The sequence below is a fragment of the Canis lupus genome, chromosome 4 (assembly GCF_011100685.1).
Source record: "Canis lupus familiaris isolate Mischka breed German Shepherd chromosome 4, alternate assembly UU_Cfam_GSD_1.0, whole genome shotgun sequence".
Classification (NCBI taxonomy): domain Eukaryota; kingdom Metazoa; phylum Chordata; class Mammalia; order Carnivora; family Canidae; genus Canis; species Canis lupus.
The window spans coordinates 69287850-69305916 of record NC_049225.1 but is presented as its reverse complement, the minus strand read 5'-3'; the positions used below and the strand labels follow the sequence as shown (position 1 = coordinate 69305916).

General features: G+C 38.9%; 1 protein-coding gene and 1 long non-coding RNA gene across 9 annotated transcripts in view; one reads left to right on the top strand and one right to left on the bottom strand.

Annotated features, from left to right (window-relative positions):
* The window catches only part of MROH2B (maestro heat like repeat family member 2B), a 62936-nt gene extending 50121 nt beyond the window's left edge, over positions 1–12815 (bottom strand). The window contains exons 1-8 of one of the 8 annotated variants that reach the window (XM_038535226.1): positions 12736–12815; positions 11304–11366; positions 9680–9741; positions 8147–8257; positions 6608–6767; positions 5600–5698; positions 2721–2875; positions 307–447 (exon numbers count right to left, since the gene is read on the bottom strand). In XM_038535226.1, the coding sequence (XP_038391154.1) occupies positions 307–447; positions 2721–2875; positions 5600–5698; positions 6608–6767; positions 8147–8257; positions 9680–9741; positions 11304–11331 (756 nt within the window). In that variant the 5' untranslated portion in view covers positions 11332–11366; positions 12736–12815. Of the gene's footprint in view, positions 1–306; positions 448–2720; positions 2876–5599; positions 5699–6607; positions 6768–8146; positions 8258–9362; positions 9424–9679; positions 9742–10421; positions 10560–11303; positions 11839–12735 lie in introns of those variants that run through there. The other 7 variants (XM_038535225.1, XM_038535228.1, XM_038535230.1 and 4 more) reach the window with 7 other exon arrangements.
* LOC102154943 lies at positions 11500–17380 on the top strand. Its single transcript, XR_005358540.1, has 4 exons — positions 11500–12275; positions 12377–12451; positions 13246–13425; positions 17198–17380. It is a non-coding gene; the product is annotated as an uncharacterized LOC102154943 (long non-coding RNA).
* The last annotated feature ends 687 nt before the right edge of the window (positions 17381–18067 follow it).

The following is an 18067-nucleotide window of genomic DNA, read 5'->3' as shown; positions in this document are numbered from 1 at the left end:
AAATAATTATGTTTTGTGAGGAGAACAAACCCATATCTTCCTGCAGTTACCAGTTTTCTTGAGTGATTCTGGCCCCTCTGCCTTAGTCAATGCCTTACAGCAGCTTGAAAAGAAAATTCCTAATCCCTTTTTGGAGATCCCATCACCCAGCTATGCCAACCTCTTCTCTACGTCATGTTTCTCAAAAAGTATTTAAGTTCAGCTGCCCAAACCAGTATTTCAGTTCCTCAGGACCTCTTGAGACTATCTTCTGGGATGGTCACCGGTAGACTTTCTGAATCAGTTCCTTTAGGGTGTGGTTCTTACCTGAGTGATGTGGAAATCAATTTCTTTGTCTTTATACTGGTTCAGGAGCCAGGGTACCTGGTCCAGGGCATATTCACAGAGGTCTTCTCGATGCAGCAGCAGGCTCACTGTGGGGCCATGCGCCTTAATGATGGCCAACGTCTGCAGGGGCAGCCAACAAACAGCACTTCTAATACTTCACTATGATTTTTATACAGTTCTCAGAATACCAGGAGCTTTAGACACCCCCCAAAGACTTTCCTCACTACTTCCAACCAAGAAAGAATTCTTTAAAAGATGTTTAGGTTAAAATCATTGCATGAGGCAGTTATATTTATGTTTGTATTTATAGCTCGATTTACATCTGTATCTATACTGATACTCATTTCAATATTTGCTCCTCTTTCTATTTCTTTAAACTTTCCCCAATAGTCACTTTCTGTCAATAAATAATAAATTTAAAACTTCCCTCATATTAAAAAAAATTCTTCAGTTCTCTATCACTTTGAGCTCAATGTTGTTTCTTTCCTTTTTTCAAAAAAAGGAAGTGATGAATCACTAAATTCTACTCATGAAATCAATATTACACTATATGTGAACTAACTAGAATTTAAATAAAAACTTGAAACAAACAAACAAAAAGCAAAGTTTTCTGAAAGAAACGTCTATGTTCGCTATCTCCACTTCCCACCTCCCATTTACTTCTGCTGACATTAAAAAAAAATATATATATATATAAAATGTAATGTAAGTAGATTAATTGTAAAAATTTAGAAATCACACAAGTTATGATGAAGTAGTAAACAGTATTCAAATTGCTGATAGATAATCACTGTTTAGTGTAATTTAGTATGTTTTTTTAATTTGCTTGACTTATTCTTTCTATATTTTCTCTGTACATTTTAATTTTTAAAAACCTGATGCCATTCTTTGATATATAGTTCTACATTCTGCTTTTTCTACCTAATACTATGTGACGGATTTTTTTCTGTCAGGTAAGTTTTGTTGTCTAGCAAACTGTCTCAAAACTTAGTGGCTCAGAATAACAACCATTTATTTCACTCAACTATGTGTCAGCTGGATGATTCTTTTAAGCAATTGGACATTTCCAAGCAATGGACGCTTTTCAAGATTATTCTTGCTAAAGCACTTAACAATAGACTCTCCATAGATCTCCCTTTGCTTCTTGAAAATTATTCCTTAGTTTCTAAGATCTCATTCTCCTTGCTTAGAACCCTTCAAAGGTTTCTTATTTCCTATTTAAAAAAAAAAAAGTCCAAACTCCTGTTTAGCATTCAAGGCTCTTCATTATGTGGCCAAGACCAAAACCTTTTCTGGTTTCATTTGCTTCTGCCTCTTTACAGCCCCTTTCTCTTCTCCCTTTCCCTTTCACCCGCCAGCCTCACTCAAGTGCACATGTTACCCTGTCTCCAGCCTCTGCTTCAGCAACTTTTATTGTCTCTTTAGGGAATGCCTCTTGCTGGGGGTGAAAGTCTTTAGAAGCTGCAAGCTCAGTTTCAACATCACAGCCTTTGCAAGTACTCACCACAGGAGTTTAGGTGCTTCTCTCTCTGTTCCCTTATTACTGTGTGCAACTTCTTGTCACTTATCTAACTCTTTCTGTGGGAAGCTAGGGAAGTACTTGGTGAATTTGTATTGAATTGTGTTTTTCAGGTGCCCTGAAGAAGAGACTTTTACAGGATATTTTAAAGGTTCCATGTTTGCTAATGATTTAACTATCCCAGCATGTTAAAAAAAATAAATAAATGCTTTGGTAGCTTCAAATGTAGAAAAGAAACTGAACTAGAGAGGGCTAAGTGTTACACCTTTTATAATGTAGGACTAAAAGACCTAGATAGGATGTAATTTAGCTTCCACTTAAGAATTATACCGATTAAGCAAGATAGGCATGGGATTCCGTGTGCTTGAGCTTTGTAATCTCTTCTGCACAAGGCATTATGATCTTTTGAAGCAGCCATGCATGTTCTTTAGATGTTATTTTATTTCACTGTCATTTTCAGAGATATGGGATATTTTTGTGGGCCGTTGTTTTTCCTAATCAGTGACTCAGCCCAAATATGGATTCTAAAACACAAAATAGCTAACTTTCTATTTTACTCACTTTCAGTTAGTTATTGCTCCTTCCACACACTGGAATGTCAGTTCCACAGGAGTGGGGATTTTGGTCTGTTCAATCCCCGCTGTCTCACCAGCATGGGCAACAGTGTCTGGCATGTCATGGGGGACTCAATAAATATTAGTCCAAGAATGAATAAATAGTGATTTGAAGCAAACAAAAAGTTCTGATAAACTTGATAAAATACAACTCATAGCTTTCCAAAACCACTGAGATTAATGATCATGTCAGAGAGTGGAGGAAGTTCAAGCAGCATGGAAGGAGAGCTAGCTTGAGGCATGCTGAGGCCTCCACTCACTTGCACAGATGAGGTAATGGGGGCCCACTTCTCCATTATATACCGGAACAGCATGAAGATCTTGTCAGAGAGTCGGTTGGCATCCAATCTTGGATAAGGGAAGTCTCTCCAGTGGTTGACATACTTGTAAATGGCCTTGCTGAATTTCTCAAGGGCTGCATTTTTAAAAACAATCACAGATGGAGAAAAATATAAAGATCAGAGGGATTATAAAATAATTTGAGAAGAGTGCACTGATGGTTAGCAAATGGTAATAGTTTCTATAAAATGTTATGATGGTATCAAATAAACATATAAAAAGTATTTAGCCACATTAGTGAAATGTAAGTTCAAACCATAATGAAAATTATGAAATTGCTAAAATTTCAGACAATGTCAAATGTCAATAAGACAAAGGTGCAGCTGGTATTTTCACATACTGCTTGGGGGATTGTGAATTGATACAAACATTTTAGAAAACTGTTTGACACTATTTACCACAATTGAATATGTGTTCTCTATGACCCAGAGATTCCACTCCTAAGTATGCAGTCATTAGATACCCAAATAAATAGACACTAAAATACTTGTATAAGACTGGTTTTGTACTTTTTTCTGGTAATAGCCTCAAAAAGAAAACATATTCGCTTTTTTTTTTTCTAGAAAAACCTCAAATAGAAAACAGAAAATGTCTGTCGACAGGTAGAATGGGAGAATTGCAGTATAGACACGTAATAATATACAGAAGTGAGCACGGACTATAGCTTCACCCAACAACACGTATGAATCTCACAAATAGATGAAACTAATCTATGGTGTTAGAAGTCAGGTTACCCTTGGAAAGGATGGAGATGGTGATGATTGGCAGGAAAGATGAGGTGGGTTTCTGGAGTATTAGTAATGTCTCACTACTCGACCTGAGTGGTGGTCAAATGAGTAAGACCATTTTGTGACAACTCATCAAGCTGTACACTTCTGATTTGTATTTTTTTCCATGTGTCTGTTTCACTTCAATAAAATAAATAAAGAAAAAATGTTGAGCCTGCAAAAATATCATTTGGACCACCACCCACATATATTTGAATCAAATGCATGAAATAAAATTATTTGTTCCTTCAGCCCTCACGTTTCACTAGATGAAGAAAATTCATAGTTTACTCCTCAATGATACTTCACATGCAAGGAATACTCTGGAAAGATCCTGTGTATCTTAGAGCTGGTCATTTATTGACTCATTCACTTTCTCTTCAAACTGATAATGTCTTGCTGTACTTTGTCATAATCTTGTGTGTGTGTGTGTGTGTGTGTGTGTGTGTCTTGCACTGGCCAAAAGCAACATGGGGGAAAGCATGTCTTATCTATTGATGGTATCTGAGGCAATGCGCACAATGTCTGCTTATTGGCTGATCGATTGAACGAACAGCTGGAAGGATGGATAGAGGACTATGAAATTTTATGCCTATTCTTTAGTGGCAGTCAGACAAAAGTTGCTTTAGGACCAAAGGGCACTAGATAACTTTATAACACAAAGACAGAGAATCTCTCATTCGATGCCATGATGATTTCTAATTTTATTTCCTTTTCGCTGTTGGGTCGTTGATATTGCAGGTAGAAGTGCTATTACCAGCACCAAAGTTTATTTGCAAGAACACAGTGTTAGCTGCGATAGTAAGTAGGGAAACTAAAAAGTATTGAGAAGTAGGCTAATCTAGTATAATTGCTCAAGTTCTTGAACCAGCCTGTCATAGTTAAAATCTTGACTCTGCCACATACTAACTGTGTAACTGCAGGCAAGTTATTAACTTTCTATGCCTCAATTTTCTCATCTATAAAGTGAAGGAGAAAAATGTTACTTACCTAATGGGGTTGCTGTGAGGTTAAAGGAAATGATAATCTTAAAATACTCAAGGCAGTATTCAGGTACAAAGTAAAATCTCAGTATACACCAGATATAAATATTGCTTCCATTGAGGACAGAAAAGAAGAAATGGCCAAAACAGAACAGAAAAGACTTGGTTGATGGGTAAAGATGACATTCCTGACAGCAAGGGCTTTAAATATTACAAAATAGTAGTGTTGGGGGTGTTAGAGTTGAGAGGATCTTAGTAATCACTTTATTTAATGTGTTTAGAGATGAAAATGATATTGAGAGAGGACAGAGTCACCTGATGGTTCAGTGGATTATCAGGAAAAAGCGTCCAGGTCTCTAGACTCATCCAAGGAGCTTCTAACTGTGCTGTACATGCTTTTTCCTGGGAATCCCAGAGCATGTTTTTCTCTGTAGACTCTTGGTTACTCTAGATGTATTTCCCAAAACTCCAGTTTTGGAGTTGAGGGATTTGTGACACAAAGTTTGTTTACCTATTTTTCTTAATTTTATGATTGCTTATACTTTGATTAGGTTGATTACTTACCATTATTACAATATTGCATTATAAAGCGAAGCCAAAATTTACCTTACTGCTAAGAGCTTGGTGAGCTCCCAGAGCCACTGTGGGGAAAGTGTGATCCAACTAAAGAAGGAGGCTAGTAGACATGGAAGCTCTTTAGGGCAGTGGAAAATGTATAAACTACAGTCACATAGACTTGAATCCTACCTTGCCATTTCATTGACTGTCACAATTTAAGAAATTGCTTAATTTCCATGACCCTCAGTTTCTCCCCTGTAAAGTGGGGTTAAGAGTACTTACCTTGCTTTTAGGATTGAGACAGAGAGAATTATAATTGCTGTGAGGATTGAGAGAGATAAGTCCCTGCAGAGAAACTTCCATGGGGTAGGCACTCAATCAATGGTAGCTACTATATTATTAGAAAGAACAGGCTAGAGTAAAAGGAAAAATGAAACATTTGTTCAATTCATAGTCTGGTCTTAACAAAGAGGTAACCTTAGGGATACCCACCAAGACAAAAGACTCCCTTCATCCTTTCCTCATCAGCCAGCCTAAGCATGGTTTGCATGGTTAGCAGAGTCATCATCATGAAGGGAATACTCTGGGACACTGCCAAGAGGGGCACAAGAGAAGAAAGGCATTATCCTCTCACACTGGGGAGTTCTGTGATTCTCCATGTTAGTAACAAGCATTTCAAGGCTGTGTTGGGGAGACAGATGAGGTGCAGCAGGAAGATATTCTCCTCTACCCCTCTTTTGCCATCATGCCTAGCTGTAGTTAGAGAATCAAGGAGTTGTTGGTTTAAAATAAGGTGCTAGATGGATGCCTGGGTGGCTCAGTGGTGGAGTGTCTGCCTTTGGCTTGGGTCATGATCTCGGGGTCCCAGGATCAAGTCCCACATCGGGCTCCCCATGGAAAGCCTGCTTCTCCCTCTGCCTATGTCTCTGACTCTCTCTCTCTCTGTGTGTCTCTCATGAATAAATAAATAAAATCTTAAAAAAAATAAAATAAGGTGCTAGGCATAAAGACATCTGTACCTGTTGTTAGGTAGCAAGTGTTTATTTGGATAATTATTTTATTAATGTCTATCTCTCCTACTAGAACTTGCCTACATCCCCAGGGCCTAGCACAGGTAATAAAACAATAAAAACAATAAAAACAAACACCTGTTAAATAAAGTGACGTAGAAAAAAAATGATAACAAACTCCTACTTCATGTAAGTGTTCAGCGGTTTGCAGAACATGACTTGTGGGAAAAGGGCTTTTGCAAACACAAAGCCAAGTGAAAGGGACAGTGAAGATGGGAGAGTCCAGCCAAATCTGGAACAGCACAGACTAATGGCGGGGCAGTAGGCTCATCTATGCTTAGAAACAAGTGCTGAAATCCCAGTATCGATACTCTTTAGTATGGCAGAAGGGAGGTATGTTCTCCTTTCTGCTGCTTGCACCCATCTGGTTTTAGACAGTTAGTCAGGGTGGTTACTTCCCAGGAAAATGTGGAGATTATTCTGTCCATACCGTAGCTGGTTGCCAGTTCAGCCAGGGCAAGCACAATGAATTCATCTGGTAGCTCCAGTATCCTGAAGTTACTTTGTACTTCATACATCACAGAGTTGAAATCATGTGCAGCAAGAGACACCAAAACCTCACCAGCCAGCATTCTGGTTTCTCTGAGGATCTGAGGAAGAAAAGGAAAACAGCAATGACAATGAGAGGAAGAGAAGAGGGAGTTTGTGGAGAGGGAACAGTCTAGAGAATATTCAAAGTTCCCTTGGCTTTGGGATAAAGAGAGAACAGGCAGTTACAAACCCAGGTGGGAAAGCCTCTGGGGTAGGGGTCAGTGGCTGCCAAGACAGAGGTAACTGTAATGAACTTTAAAACCGGGTTTTAAAAACAAACAAAACAAAACAAAAAAACAACAACAAAAAAAACCGGGTTTTAATAAGGTTCTTGTAAACTTGAGGTCAATATACATTTTCTTGCTAATTGATCAGGTGCTATGAGCACAGGATTTATATTTTATGCTGAAGTGATGGATCACCGTGGTTGAAAGACTGGAGAGAATGGTGAAAGGGAAATAGGGCCAAGAGTCTAGAGTTTTGGGTTTTAATATTGTCCTGATCTAGTTATCTTTGATACCAGAGATATTTGGAGGGACTTCTGCTTTTGGTAATGCTGAGCTAGGTATCCTTGACCGACTCCCCTGCTAAGGAAAATAAAAAGAGTGAGATAAACTATTAGAAAATACATTAAAAAAAACATCAGAGTATAGGGTGGAATGAATTACTACTCTGAGATCTGGAAAGGATTGGGAATCCAGAGAGATAAGTCCTATATTAGAGGCTACTTTGCAGTATGGTGGGAAAATAGAATTTAGGACCAACAAATGGTGAGACCCTGATCATCCCCCTCCTTATCTTTTGGCATAAGATTCCAAAAGGCTGAACCTAAATGAAAGGTTCACTTGGCCCTCCATGGACCGTGGTCCAACTTGGAGTCGCAGAAGTTGCCCCCCTTCATTGCCCAAAATCGCAAGTCCTGAAACTAATCATAGATTGTTAGGACCCTTGGCAGGTAAACAAGCAAAAATCTTTTCTGCAGGAAAATAACACCTTAGGACTCAAACTATTTCTACAAGTAATTTTCGATACAATGCCTAGCATAGGTAGCTAAGTAGACACATGAAGAGATAATAATTCATGGAGAGCAAGAAAGCTGGGTTCTAGTTACTTGTTCTGTCCATAGATAGCTGTGTTATTTCGAAAAAAAAAAAAAAATCTCTCCAAGCATCAACATGCTCATCTAAAAGTGGAATGGATAATATTATCTCTAACATCTTTTTTTTTTCAGCTTTGCTTCAGTTTCCTTATCTGTGAATGGATAAATAATAGGTACTGTCAATAATATGCAAGTTATTGTGAAAGAACTAATGAAAGTGATTTGCAGTCCAGGCAGCAATGTAGAAAAAGCTTATAAATGTCCACATGGGTGCATTTGAGCCACTTATAGACCTGCTGCTGACCCTGGCATTGATTCATCATTAAGAATCAAACTTACATTGTTGTCTCTCATGTCCTTAGAAGCATAATAAATCAATCGTTGGACAATTGCATCATCTAAGATATCACTGTTCTGAATAACGGAAGTGAGATGACCATAAATGTCTTCCTGTGAACATACAAGTGTATACACAGAATTTGAGTGGCAAAATTAAAGGAATCTGATAAAGTGCAAATGATGAACACGATCAAACAAATTTCTACCTCACATTGGATATTATACATCTTAATTGTAATGGCTTCCTGAACATAATATGCAACTTTAGGAAGCAAAAGCTTACCTATAAAGCAAAGTTCTTTCTGAAAACTACTTTAAACTGACTACCCTGACTACATTACTATGACAAAATCTAATTGAAGGTGGACGCAGGCTACCTAGCAAAAAGGCTTGAAAATCACTGTTGCAGGGCACTCAGGGGATTGGAAATGCTCATTACCCAAACCACTGCTCCTACCACCAGGGAATGACTATGGTATTAAGAAACAAACTGTGATTCCCAAAGAGGCTGATAAACTATGAAACGGGATCCTAAGGGAGATTTATAAGCCCTAGCTTTATTCATGGCTTATAGAAAGAAAGTTAGAAATTCTTTTGGACAGAGCTGCAGCCTCAGAATCATGGGGCTTGAGCAGGTGCTGTGTGAAAGGGCTCTTCTAAATCTCTCAGGTGGCTACTTGGCCTCTGATAGATGAGACACTGGTGTCCTGAAAGGCCCAAGAGCCTCAAGCATGTTGCTTTCAAGTTACCATGCCCATGTTTAAGGTGTGAAAGAACTCCCTTTGCATAAGGGATTCTAACACACAGTCAGCGCTGAGAACCACCAGATTAGGAGATACAGGTGTAGGCCCTGTCCTTCACAGGGAGACTGCAATGGATCATGACTAGATGCCTTGTTTTGGAGTCAGACAGGCTTGTGTTCTGGTCATGCATCTGCTCTGGCTCTCACTCTTCTTCGCTGTGAAATGGAAACAGCGAAGACTACCTGGTAAAGGTGTGAGGGGTGACTATAATACAAGTCAGTGTGTGTGAAAGGCATCTAGGGTGCTGCTTCCTAGGTAAGTGTCCCTTGAAGGTAGCTGTTAATTATTTTCCAAAAGGTTGTTGGAGCCAGAAAAGCCTTCACATCCCAGAGAAAGAAATCTCTAATTGTGAAGTAGCATCACAGATGAGTAGGGGAGATCCTTGGGGATTTTCATAGGGCTTCTCAGCTTACCCAGGAGGAGATGCTAATCCACGTGGTTGTAAGTCTGTCCTCCCCCTCTTTCCAGGTCTGCCTGTATAAGGTTATAGAAAGGGGCATTCTTTTTGCTAGCTTCCGGAAGTAGATGCCCTGATTCCTCAAATGCCAAATATCATTGTTTAAACATTATGATGATTTCTATTATAACTGTACTTTTTGAAAGATTAAATGCCATATATAGAGCCAGAGAGAAAAGAAGAAGTCAAGGCAAAAAAGGCAGTATATGAAATATTACAATAAGTGGACTAGAAAAAGTAAATGCAAAAGAGATTATTTTCTATTTTCCTTACCTTGCTAATATTATCTTCCATGTTCAGCATGCTTAGAGTCAGGTTAATATCTCCAAAAGTCTCTATAATGTACAGAAAAAGAATTAAGTCTTTGCTGCAATACTCTCCTATTAATTCCTATGCAGGAATGGAGATTTTCGTCTTGACTTTCTCTCTCCTTTGCCTCCTACCCCCTTCTTCTTGACTGCTAGCTCTTTGGTGGCAGGAACTGTGTCTTATTCATATTTCATATATTTGACATACTTGCAAATAGCAGATACTTAGTATTTTTTTCAAAACCTGAATTGAAGAGGAAGGGGAAGGTAAAAGATGCTACATTCTGGAGCACCTGATTGGCTCCGTTGGTTAAGCATCTGCCTTAGGCTCAGCTCATGATCTCAAGGTCTTGAGATTAAGCCCTGAATCAAGCTCCCCTTCAGGAAGTAGTCTGCTTCTCCCTCTCCTTCTGCCTCTCCCCACTGCTTGTGCTCTCTCTCTCAAATAAATAAATAAATAAATAAATAAATAAATAAATAAATAAATACTTTTTAAGAAAACAATATTACATTCCTGTCTATCCCTCCTGTCATGTATGTGTCACCCTATATATCCTCTCTATCAAGACATAGCTCTTGGATGCCATGAGTTGAAACCCTTCCATCCTACTTGAGCACAAGAAGGCAATGGTGTGATACAGCTCTTTCACTTTCCCCTCAGTATCTCTGCCATGTTCTTTTCCGCACTCTGTCTACATCTGGCCTACCTCTGTTTTCTTCTGTCTAACCTTCTGGCCTTGGCAGATCACTCTAGTGGTTCCAAGCTCATGAAATCTTCTGTTTTCTGTCAATGACCTAAGTTAGTTTGACTTGCACTTTCCAGGCATATTTGTATTTGAGTAAGGCTCATTGGAAAACAGAAAAAAAAAAAAAAAAATCTGAGTCAAAGGAATTGAGCAATTCAGGCCACATGGCAAATTGGTAAGAGAAAAACTCTTAGAGGTGAGTCTCCAAATCAAGCCACAGCGCTCTTTAGCACAGTCTTGTTTTTTTTTTTTTTTTGGCGAAACAGGCAATCATGCTTAAAAATTAGGGGAATATATTTCCAAAGGACTCTTCTAGCATTTAAGATTAAATAAGAGTGTCTTTCTTGGGCAGCCCTGGTGGCTCAGCGGTTTAGTGCTGCCTTCCGCCCAGGGTGTGATCCTGGGGACCTGGGATCAAGTCCCACATTGAGTTCCCTGCATGGAGCCTGCTTTTCCTTCTGCCTGTGTCTCTGCCTCTCTCTCTCTCTCTCTCTCTCTCTCTGTGTCTCTCTGAATAAATAAATAAAATCTTTTTAAAAAAAGAGAGAATGTCTTTCTTTGAGTAGGCATTTTCTCCTCAGATAGACTATACATTGTTGAAGAAGGTAAGGTACCCTCATCTCTCAGGCTCCTAGTCTATCATTGATCCTTTACAATCAATGTGCTTATTATTTTGGGATAAAAGGAGAGTAGAGACAAATAATCTTAATCTAGCATACCTTTTCATAACACTTTTAAGGTGTACAGACCTTCCACAATGACCCACACTATCCCCCATCCCATGTACACATATGATCGCACAGACACAAAACACTTAGCTCCTCAGGATCCCATGATGCTCACCTACAGATTCCTCCATGGCCTGAGTCATATCTTGGCTGTTTCAGGCTCTCTAAGAGACAGCACCTAAGTATCAGAAATAGTAAGGCTAAAAAATCGAACAAGCAAGTTGGCAAGTTTCTCAATAAGGTTCACATAAGGTTCTCTAAAGGAAAGTCCCTCCTCCACTCGATCGGCACAATGATCTGGAAGCTTCCAGCGATGGGCTGCTATTGAGGAGGATGATGCTGCATTCTACCACTATGATATTTTCTTGCTTCTGAGCTCCTGCTGACCAACAAAATGACTGCATCTCACCGAATATTGTCCCTTGGGTGGAGACCAGAGTATCTGAGAAGGAGGAAATTAGAGACTGGGACACAAACCATTTTTGTAGACCAAAGGAGTTCCTTTCCCTAAACTTGGGTCCATTGATCACAAATTTGGGAATGGTTTTCAGTGGTCACTTTACTGGCCTGGTGTTGGTAAAGCCTTTATGGTGATCTTGTTGATTGTTCTACTTGGTGAAAGTCAGTCACACAAACTGGGCATGCTCAGTGGACTGGAATGCCCACCAGGGGCAGTTGAATGGAGTCCAACTGACAGCAGCAAAGCAAAGCCTTCTCTGCCTCCCTTCCTGTTCCCTACTTCCCCTCCGCCATTCACTTGATCTGGGTCTTGGCCTCACTCTAGGCTCAGGCTTTTTCTTTGATTCCATTCTCTTTTCTGGTTTTCAAATCATTTTTTATCCACACCTCTTGTCTCTAATGCTTTCAGCTTTACTAGTATGGACCTAAATCTGGTCCCAATACTCTTGACCCTAAATCTATGTGACCACAGTTTTCAATGTATGCCCAGACTGGCTGTATGTTAATGGGGCAGGTGTTAGGGAAGGGGGTACTAGGAGTCTATAGGTCTGGACGTGAAAGGGGCCAAGGGAAGGGCTTCATGACAATTCTCATCTGAGGGTCTTCTCCAGTCATCTTCCCTTCTTTGGTGAAGTTTTTTCAGATTCAGTAGATCAAATGTTTCCAACCAAATCTTTGAATCCATCATTCTTTTTACAGATAAATTATTTTTCATTGTTTTTATTATAGAGGACCTCACCAGGCTGATGGTTAAGAACATTTTGAGCTTCCCAAGTCAGCATCACTATTTCCCAGATTGTGTCCGTAAGTGCCTGGTAACAAGAATCATCTGGTATCCTTATTTAACGTGTCCAATCCCAGGGCCACCTCAGGCCTGGTGAATTAGAATGAGGGGGCAGACACATATATTTTTAATGAGCACCCCTAGTGATTCCTGGGCTCACTAAAGTCTGAGAAACAGACTAACAGTCTAAGCTCATTGCCCAATCACCTACTAGGAGATAATTGAAAATTTAGCAGTTATTTGAAGGGTATTCATTGTGGTTGGGCAAGAAGAGCAGCTGCTCATCTCCAGCACCGTGACTTACCCTTGAAGAATAGGTTGAGAATTGGTGGGTCAGGGAGGTATTGAGGTAGCCTCAAACTCTTAATGTCTTGTAGAGAAATAAAGGCATTGCAGATTACGTGCTCTTAGAATCTTAAAGAACAATGAGCAATAGAACCAATGATAAGAAAGCTGCTATTTAGATAATTGTTATAATCAATTTCTTACTCTTTTTGTGAATGGTAGCAAATGAGTTTTCTGAATGTCTATATATATCAAGGTTTCCTTTATTTCATAGAGATTAGGGAGGTTAGGAGATGATTGATTTATATTGACTTTGTAATTTATCAGGGCAACCAAAACACATTGTTTTGCTATATATTCTTTCAGATAAAGCAAATTCAGCCATCGATCTCTCTTTTCATAAAGCAATATTGCAGATAGATTTTAAAAAGTCAAACTTCAAAACAAATTTGCTGTCATTTTTATTCCATTTTCCTGGGCCATCTTGCTTCATTTTCCTCATTATTTCCTATTTTTCTCTTTACACAAGGTTAACACAGTCTGGGTTTGATGTCTCTGAAGCCCTAGGAGCATGCTAAACACCAACAAAGTCAATAGGATGGCATGTACTAACTAATGAAGTATTATTTCTAGATGTTTCTTTGCAAGGGAGTTCGAATTCAGCTTGCTAAAGAACCAAGAAGTCTTCTCCTTCAATCTAACTTGACAGGTGATGCTACCCAATAGAGGATTACTTGTTCCTAAACGAGGTGTTATCAGAAATATTAATAAGGCAGTAAAGGCAAAATGTAAAGCTAGGGGAGAATATCAATCTATGTAATATCAAAATTATGTAATATCAAAATTTATAGAAATTTACATATTTGTGATTTTAATAGTTTTAGACTACAGTTCATTTGAACTTTGACATGAATCCTTTTATTCTTTTTTTTTTTTTTAAAGATTTTATTCATTTATTTGAGAGAGAAAGAGAGAGTGAGCACAAGTCGGGGTGGGGGGCAAGGGAGCGGTAGAATCAGTCTCCCCACTGAGCAGGGAGCCCAATGTGGGGGTTCCATCCCAAGACCCTTGAGATCATGACCCAAGCCGAGGGCAGATGTTTAACTGACTGAGCCACCCAGGTGCTCTTCCTTTTATTCTTTAAATGAAGTATTAGGTTTCATACAATATATTTACTTTTTCTTTTTAAAATTTATTTATTTATTTATTCATGAGAGACAGAGAGAGAGAGAGAGAGAGAGAGAGAGAGGCAGAGACACAGGCAGAGGGAGAAGCAGGCTCCATGCAGGGAGCCTGACGTAGGACTGGATCCCAGGTCTCCAGGATCACACCATGGGCTGAAAGCAGGTGCTAAACCGCTGAGCCACCCAGGGATCCCCCCATAAAATGTATTTAAAATGAAATTAGGCCCTCCTTTTTTCTCAGCTGGTTTTAAGATTTAAGCCTAATTGCTTATACCCTGGTGTATAAAAGGCAAGAAATATTAGATGATAATTTTACACAGAACTAATATCCCTGTGCTGTTAGCAGCTTCTCATTTCCTCCTTTCCCTCCCCTCCCCTTCTTTCTCCTTCTTGTTCTCTTCTCTCCTCTCCTTTTCTCTAGTTTCTCTTACCCTTCTCTGCTTTTCTGCTTGTAGTAATTCTCTTAAGCACACTGCATTTTTAAATTAAGAATATGGTTTTAAAGTCATCACTTCAGGAATTCGGAAGGAGTTCAAGAATTTAAGCTAGAGAGGGAATTTTCAGATGGATTTATAAAGTGGTTTCATTCTCAAGTGATAGATAATTGAAGCCCTTGCAGACAAGTAATTTTCTGGCAAGTTATTTCCCAAATACCTCTCATGTTAGGCATTTCTAGCTTTGTCACCAACAGGTGCCAGAAGAACACAGTTTGGCTTCATAATTCGAGTAGTGAGAGAAACACCAGAGCCCTTTACCTCTGAAGACCTTCCCTAGTGGCCTGGCACCCCAGGAATTAGATTTCTGTGTTCTGGAGCCCATTCAGTCTTTCTTAGAGCTTTTGGAAGGTTGAGGTTTTAACTGTCAATTACCTCTTAGATGCACAGGTCATGTTATTGAGAACATCATCTTTTTAATTGAGGAATTCAGCTTCACTGGCTGCTAGGTACTACAAAGTAGGATATATTCATTCTCTCAGCTTTTCATAATATATTACTTGGGCCTAATAAATGTGTAAGGTAAAAAGAAGAAACAGCCATCAGTATCATATTTTTAAGAATTAAAAGACAACTTTATTACCTCTGGATGATCATCTTACATTTAGAAAGAAAAATCTCTTACTTTTTTTTTTAAAAGAAAGGAACACTTCTCTGTCATCTTTTGATGACTTTTATAAGAGTAAAATGCATTTCTAATTCACAGTTTGGGTTTCGACGGCCTTTGGATGCGTCATAAATATGTGAATATTTTCATGTTATACTTAGAGATTTTTAGAGTCCTCCATGTTCATTGAGTGTTAGGAAAACTTAGTAAATGAAACTCTTTGAAAACCTTTTAGTCAAGAAGTGATGGTAAAATACTAGGTAAAGTTTCAAATAATAAAATTTCTGGTTACTAGTAGCACTCAAATATGAAATTGGATTTTTGTTGGAAAGGAGGCAAATTGTAAGACCATGATCTGGATCAAGGATTGAAAAACAAAACATGACTTTCATGGCTGGTCCTAGTGTTAATATATGTAATTCTTCATCTGCTTCCATAGTGTACGGGGAAGAGCACAGAAGTTCAGGAAGATGAACCTGGAGCCCATGTCTGCATTTTGCACTCACTGAAGCAGAAAAGTAGATATAAATCCTGGAGTTGTTTAGTAATAAAGCTAGTTTCTCTAAGCCTTAGTCCAGTCTTGCCTTCTATAAAATGGTCAGTTGCTCGGGGGAAATGCAAGAAGAAGGTGTTGCACTTTTTCATTAAGTTATTGTTATCCGTTATTTTGTTTGCATTGCTCTTGTTGTTGTATTTACAGCTTAACCAAAAAATAGACTAACTGGACCAAATTATTCCAGCAGTATTATGTTTATCATGGTATTAAGAGCATAGTTTCTGGGGTATTTGGGTGGCTCAGTCAGTTAAGCGTCTGCCTTTGGCTCCCGTCATGATCTCAGGGTCCTGGGATTGAGCCCTGCATTAGGGCATCAGGCTCCCTGCTCAGCAGGAAGTCTGCTTCTTCCTCTACCTCTGCCCCCCTGCCCCCTAACTTATGCTCTCTCTTTCTATTAAATAAATTTTAAAATCTTAAAAAAAAGCATGTTTTCTGATTTTAAGAGAAAGTGTTTTTCCAGGTTTCTTTATAAAATAATCATACTGATGATATAATCAATCTAATTGTTAATTACCCATATGTTAATTACTTCTTAAGCATTTCTCTTGTATTATAGTTCATAAAATAATACTCGGTAAATTTTCTCTGCTTTTTGGTAGTATATTAATTTTATAAAAACAAATATACTGATTGTGTTCTTTGCTGTTTACAACCTAAAATACATAATTTCTAAGTCTATTGATTGATTCTTTTTATTCCCCTCATTGATTAGGTTATATTTTCCTGTTCTCTTCATTTAAAGAATAAAAGAGCACCTGGGTGGCTCAGTCGGTTAAGCATCTGCCTTTGGCTTGGGTCATGATCTCAAGAGTCCTGGGATGGAACCTCCACATTGGGCTCCCTGCTCAGTGGGGAGACTGATTCTCCCTCTCCCTTGCCCCCCAGCTTGTGCTCACTCTCTCTTTCTCTCTCAAATAAATGAATGAAATCTTAAAAAAAAAAAAAGAATAAAAGGATTCATGTCAAAGTTCAAATGAACTGTACTCTAAAACCATTAAAATCACAAATATGTAAATTTCTATAAATTTTTTGCATTGGATGCCAGATATTGTGAATTATTTTTTGTTGGGTGTTGAATATTTTTAAGCTTCGTTCTGTGACACAGCTAAGTTATTGGCAAACAGCTTGATCCTTTCTGAGTTTTCTTTTAGGTCTTGTAAAGTACAAGGACCAGATGATTTTAACGAAGGGCCAATTTGGCCCTACTACTGGGGTGATACTCTTCTGAGTACCATCTGCTGTCACATGAGTTATGAAGTTTTCCAGCCTGGCTGGTTGAAAATACAGATTATTCCTAGGCCTGGGCAGGCTTTGGGGATCATTACTTCTGTTCCTTTTGCATGCTTTGTTCACCAGCCTCTGTACTCCTTACATGCAATGCCTTATTCATAAGTGCTCAGCTGCAGACTGGAGGTGAATATTCTCCCCCACCCCAGCCCTCCAGTGGTCTGCCATCCTGACTATCCACTTTGCCCTGCCTGAACTCCCAGCTCCATATCTAGGAACTTTCTTCAGGAAGTAAGGGCCATCACTGGAACTGACTTCATATATCCCCCTCTTAGAGACCAATGTCCTGCATTAACTGGTATTCAGTGCCTGAAAACTGTTGTGTCTTAGGTCTGTTCTTTTACTTATTTTAGGTGGAAATGTAACTCCAATTCCTGTAACTTCATCTTTGCCAGAAGCAGAAGTCTGTCAACAGGGCACCTGGATGGCTCAGTCAGTTGGGCATCTGCCTTCAGCTCAGGTCATGATCCTGGGGTCCTGGGATCCAGTCCTGCATCAGGCTCCCTGCACAATGTGTAGTCTGCTTCTCCCTCTGCCCCCTGCTTGTGATCTCTGTCTCTCTCTCTCACTCTCTCTCTCTCAAATAAATAAAAAAAAATTTTAAAAAGAAATCTACCAAAATTCTTACATTATTTATGTTGTTTCTTTATTATGAGTGGCTACTACACACTTTCTCCCAGGAATGCTAGTAAGTTAGGCATATGTTTCCTTGCAAAACAAACAAAAAAACCAACAAAACAGAAACACAGAAAACCCTCTAACATTGGCTTAACTATACAATAAGCAGCTATTCAACAATGTTGTTGTGGAACTAGGTTCTTTTTTTTTTTTTTAATGCTTTACTATCTTTAGCATGTGTTTTTGATCTCTCGGTTGCAAGATGGCCTTGCTATACCACTAGACCTCATGTTCGGATTTCAGGAATGAAGTAGGTGGAAGAGTACAAAGCTTTCTCCATGTAAGACTTTAAATTTTAAATTTGAGAAAGGAAGACATTCACAGTGAATCCTACTCACATTTTTATTGGTAAGAATTCGGTCATATGACTTCTTCACTGCAATGGAGTCTGGGAAGGCATGTATTTTAGCTTCCATGTTTCTCAATAGAGGAAGACAGGGAAGAAAGGGATTATGAGGATCCTTTGGATAGAGAGCCCAGAGTGTCTTCTAGAACAAAAATCCTATTATGTTCCCAACATTAACGGGTATACGAATTTGCCATAA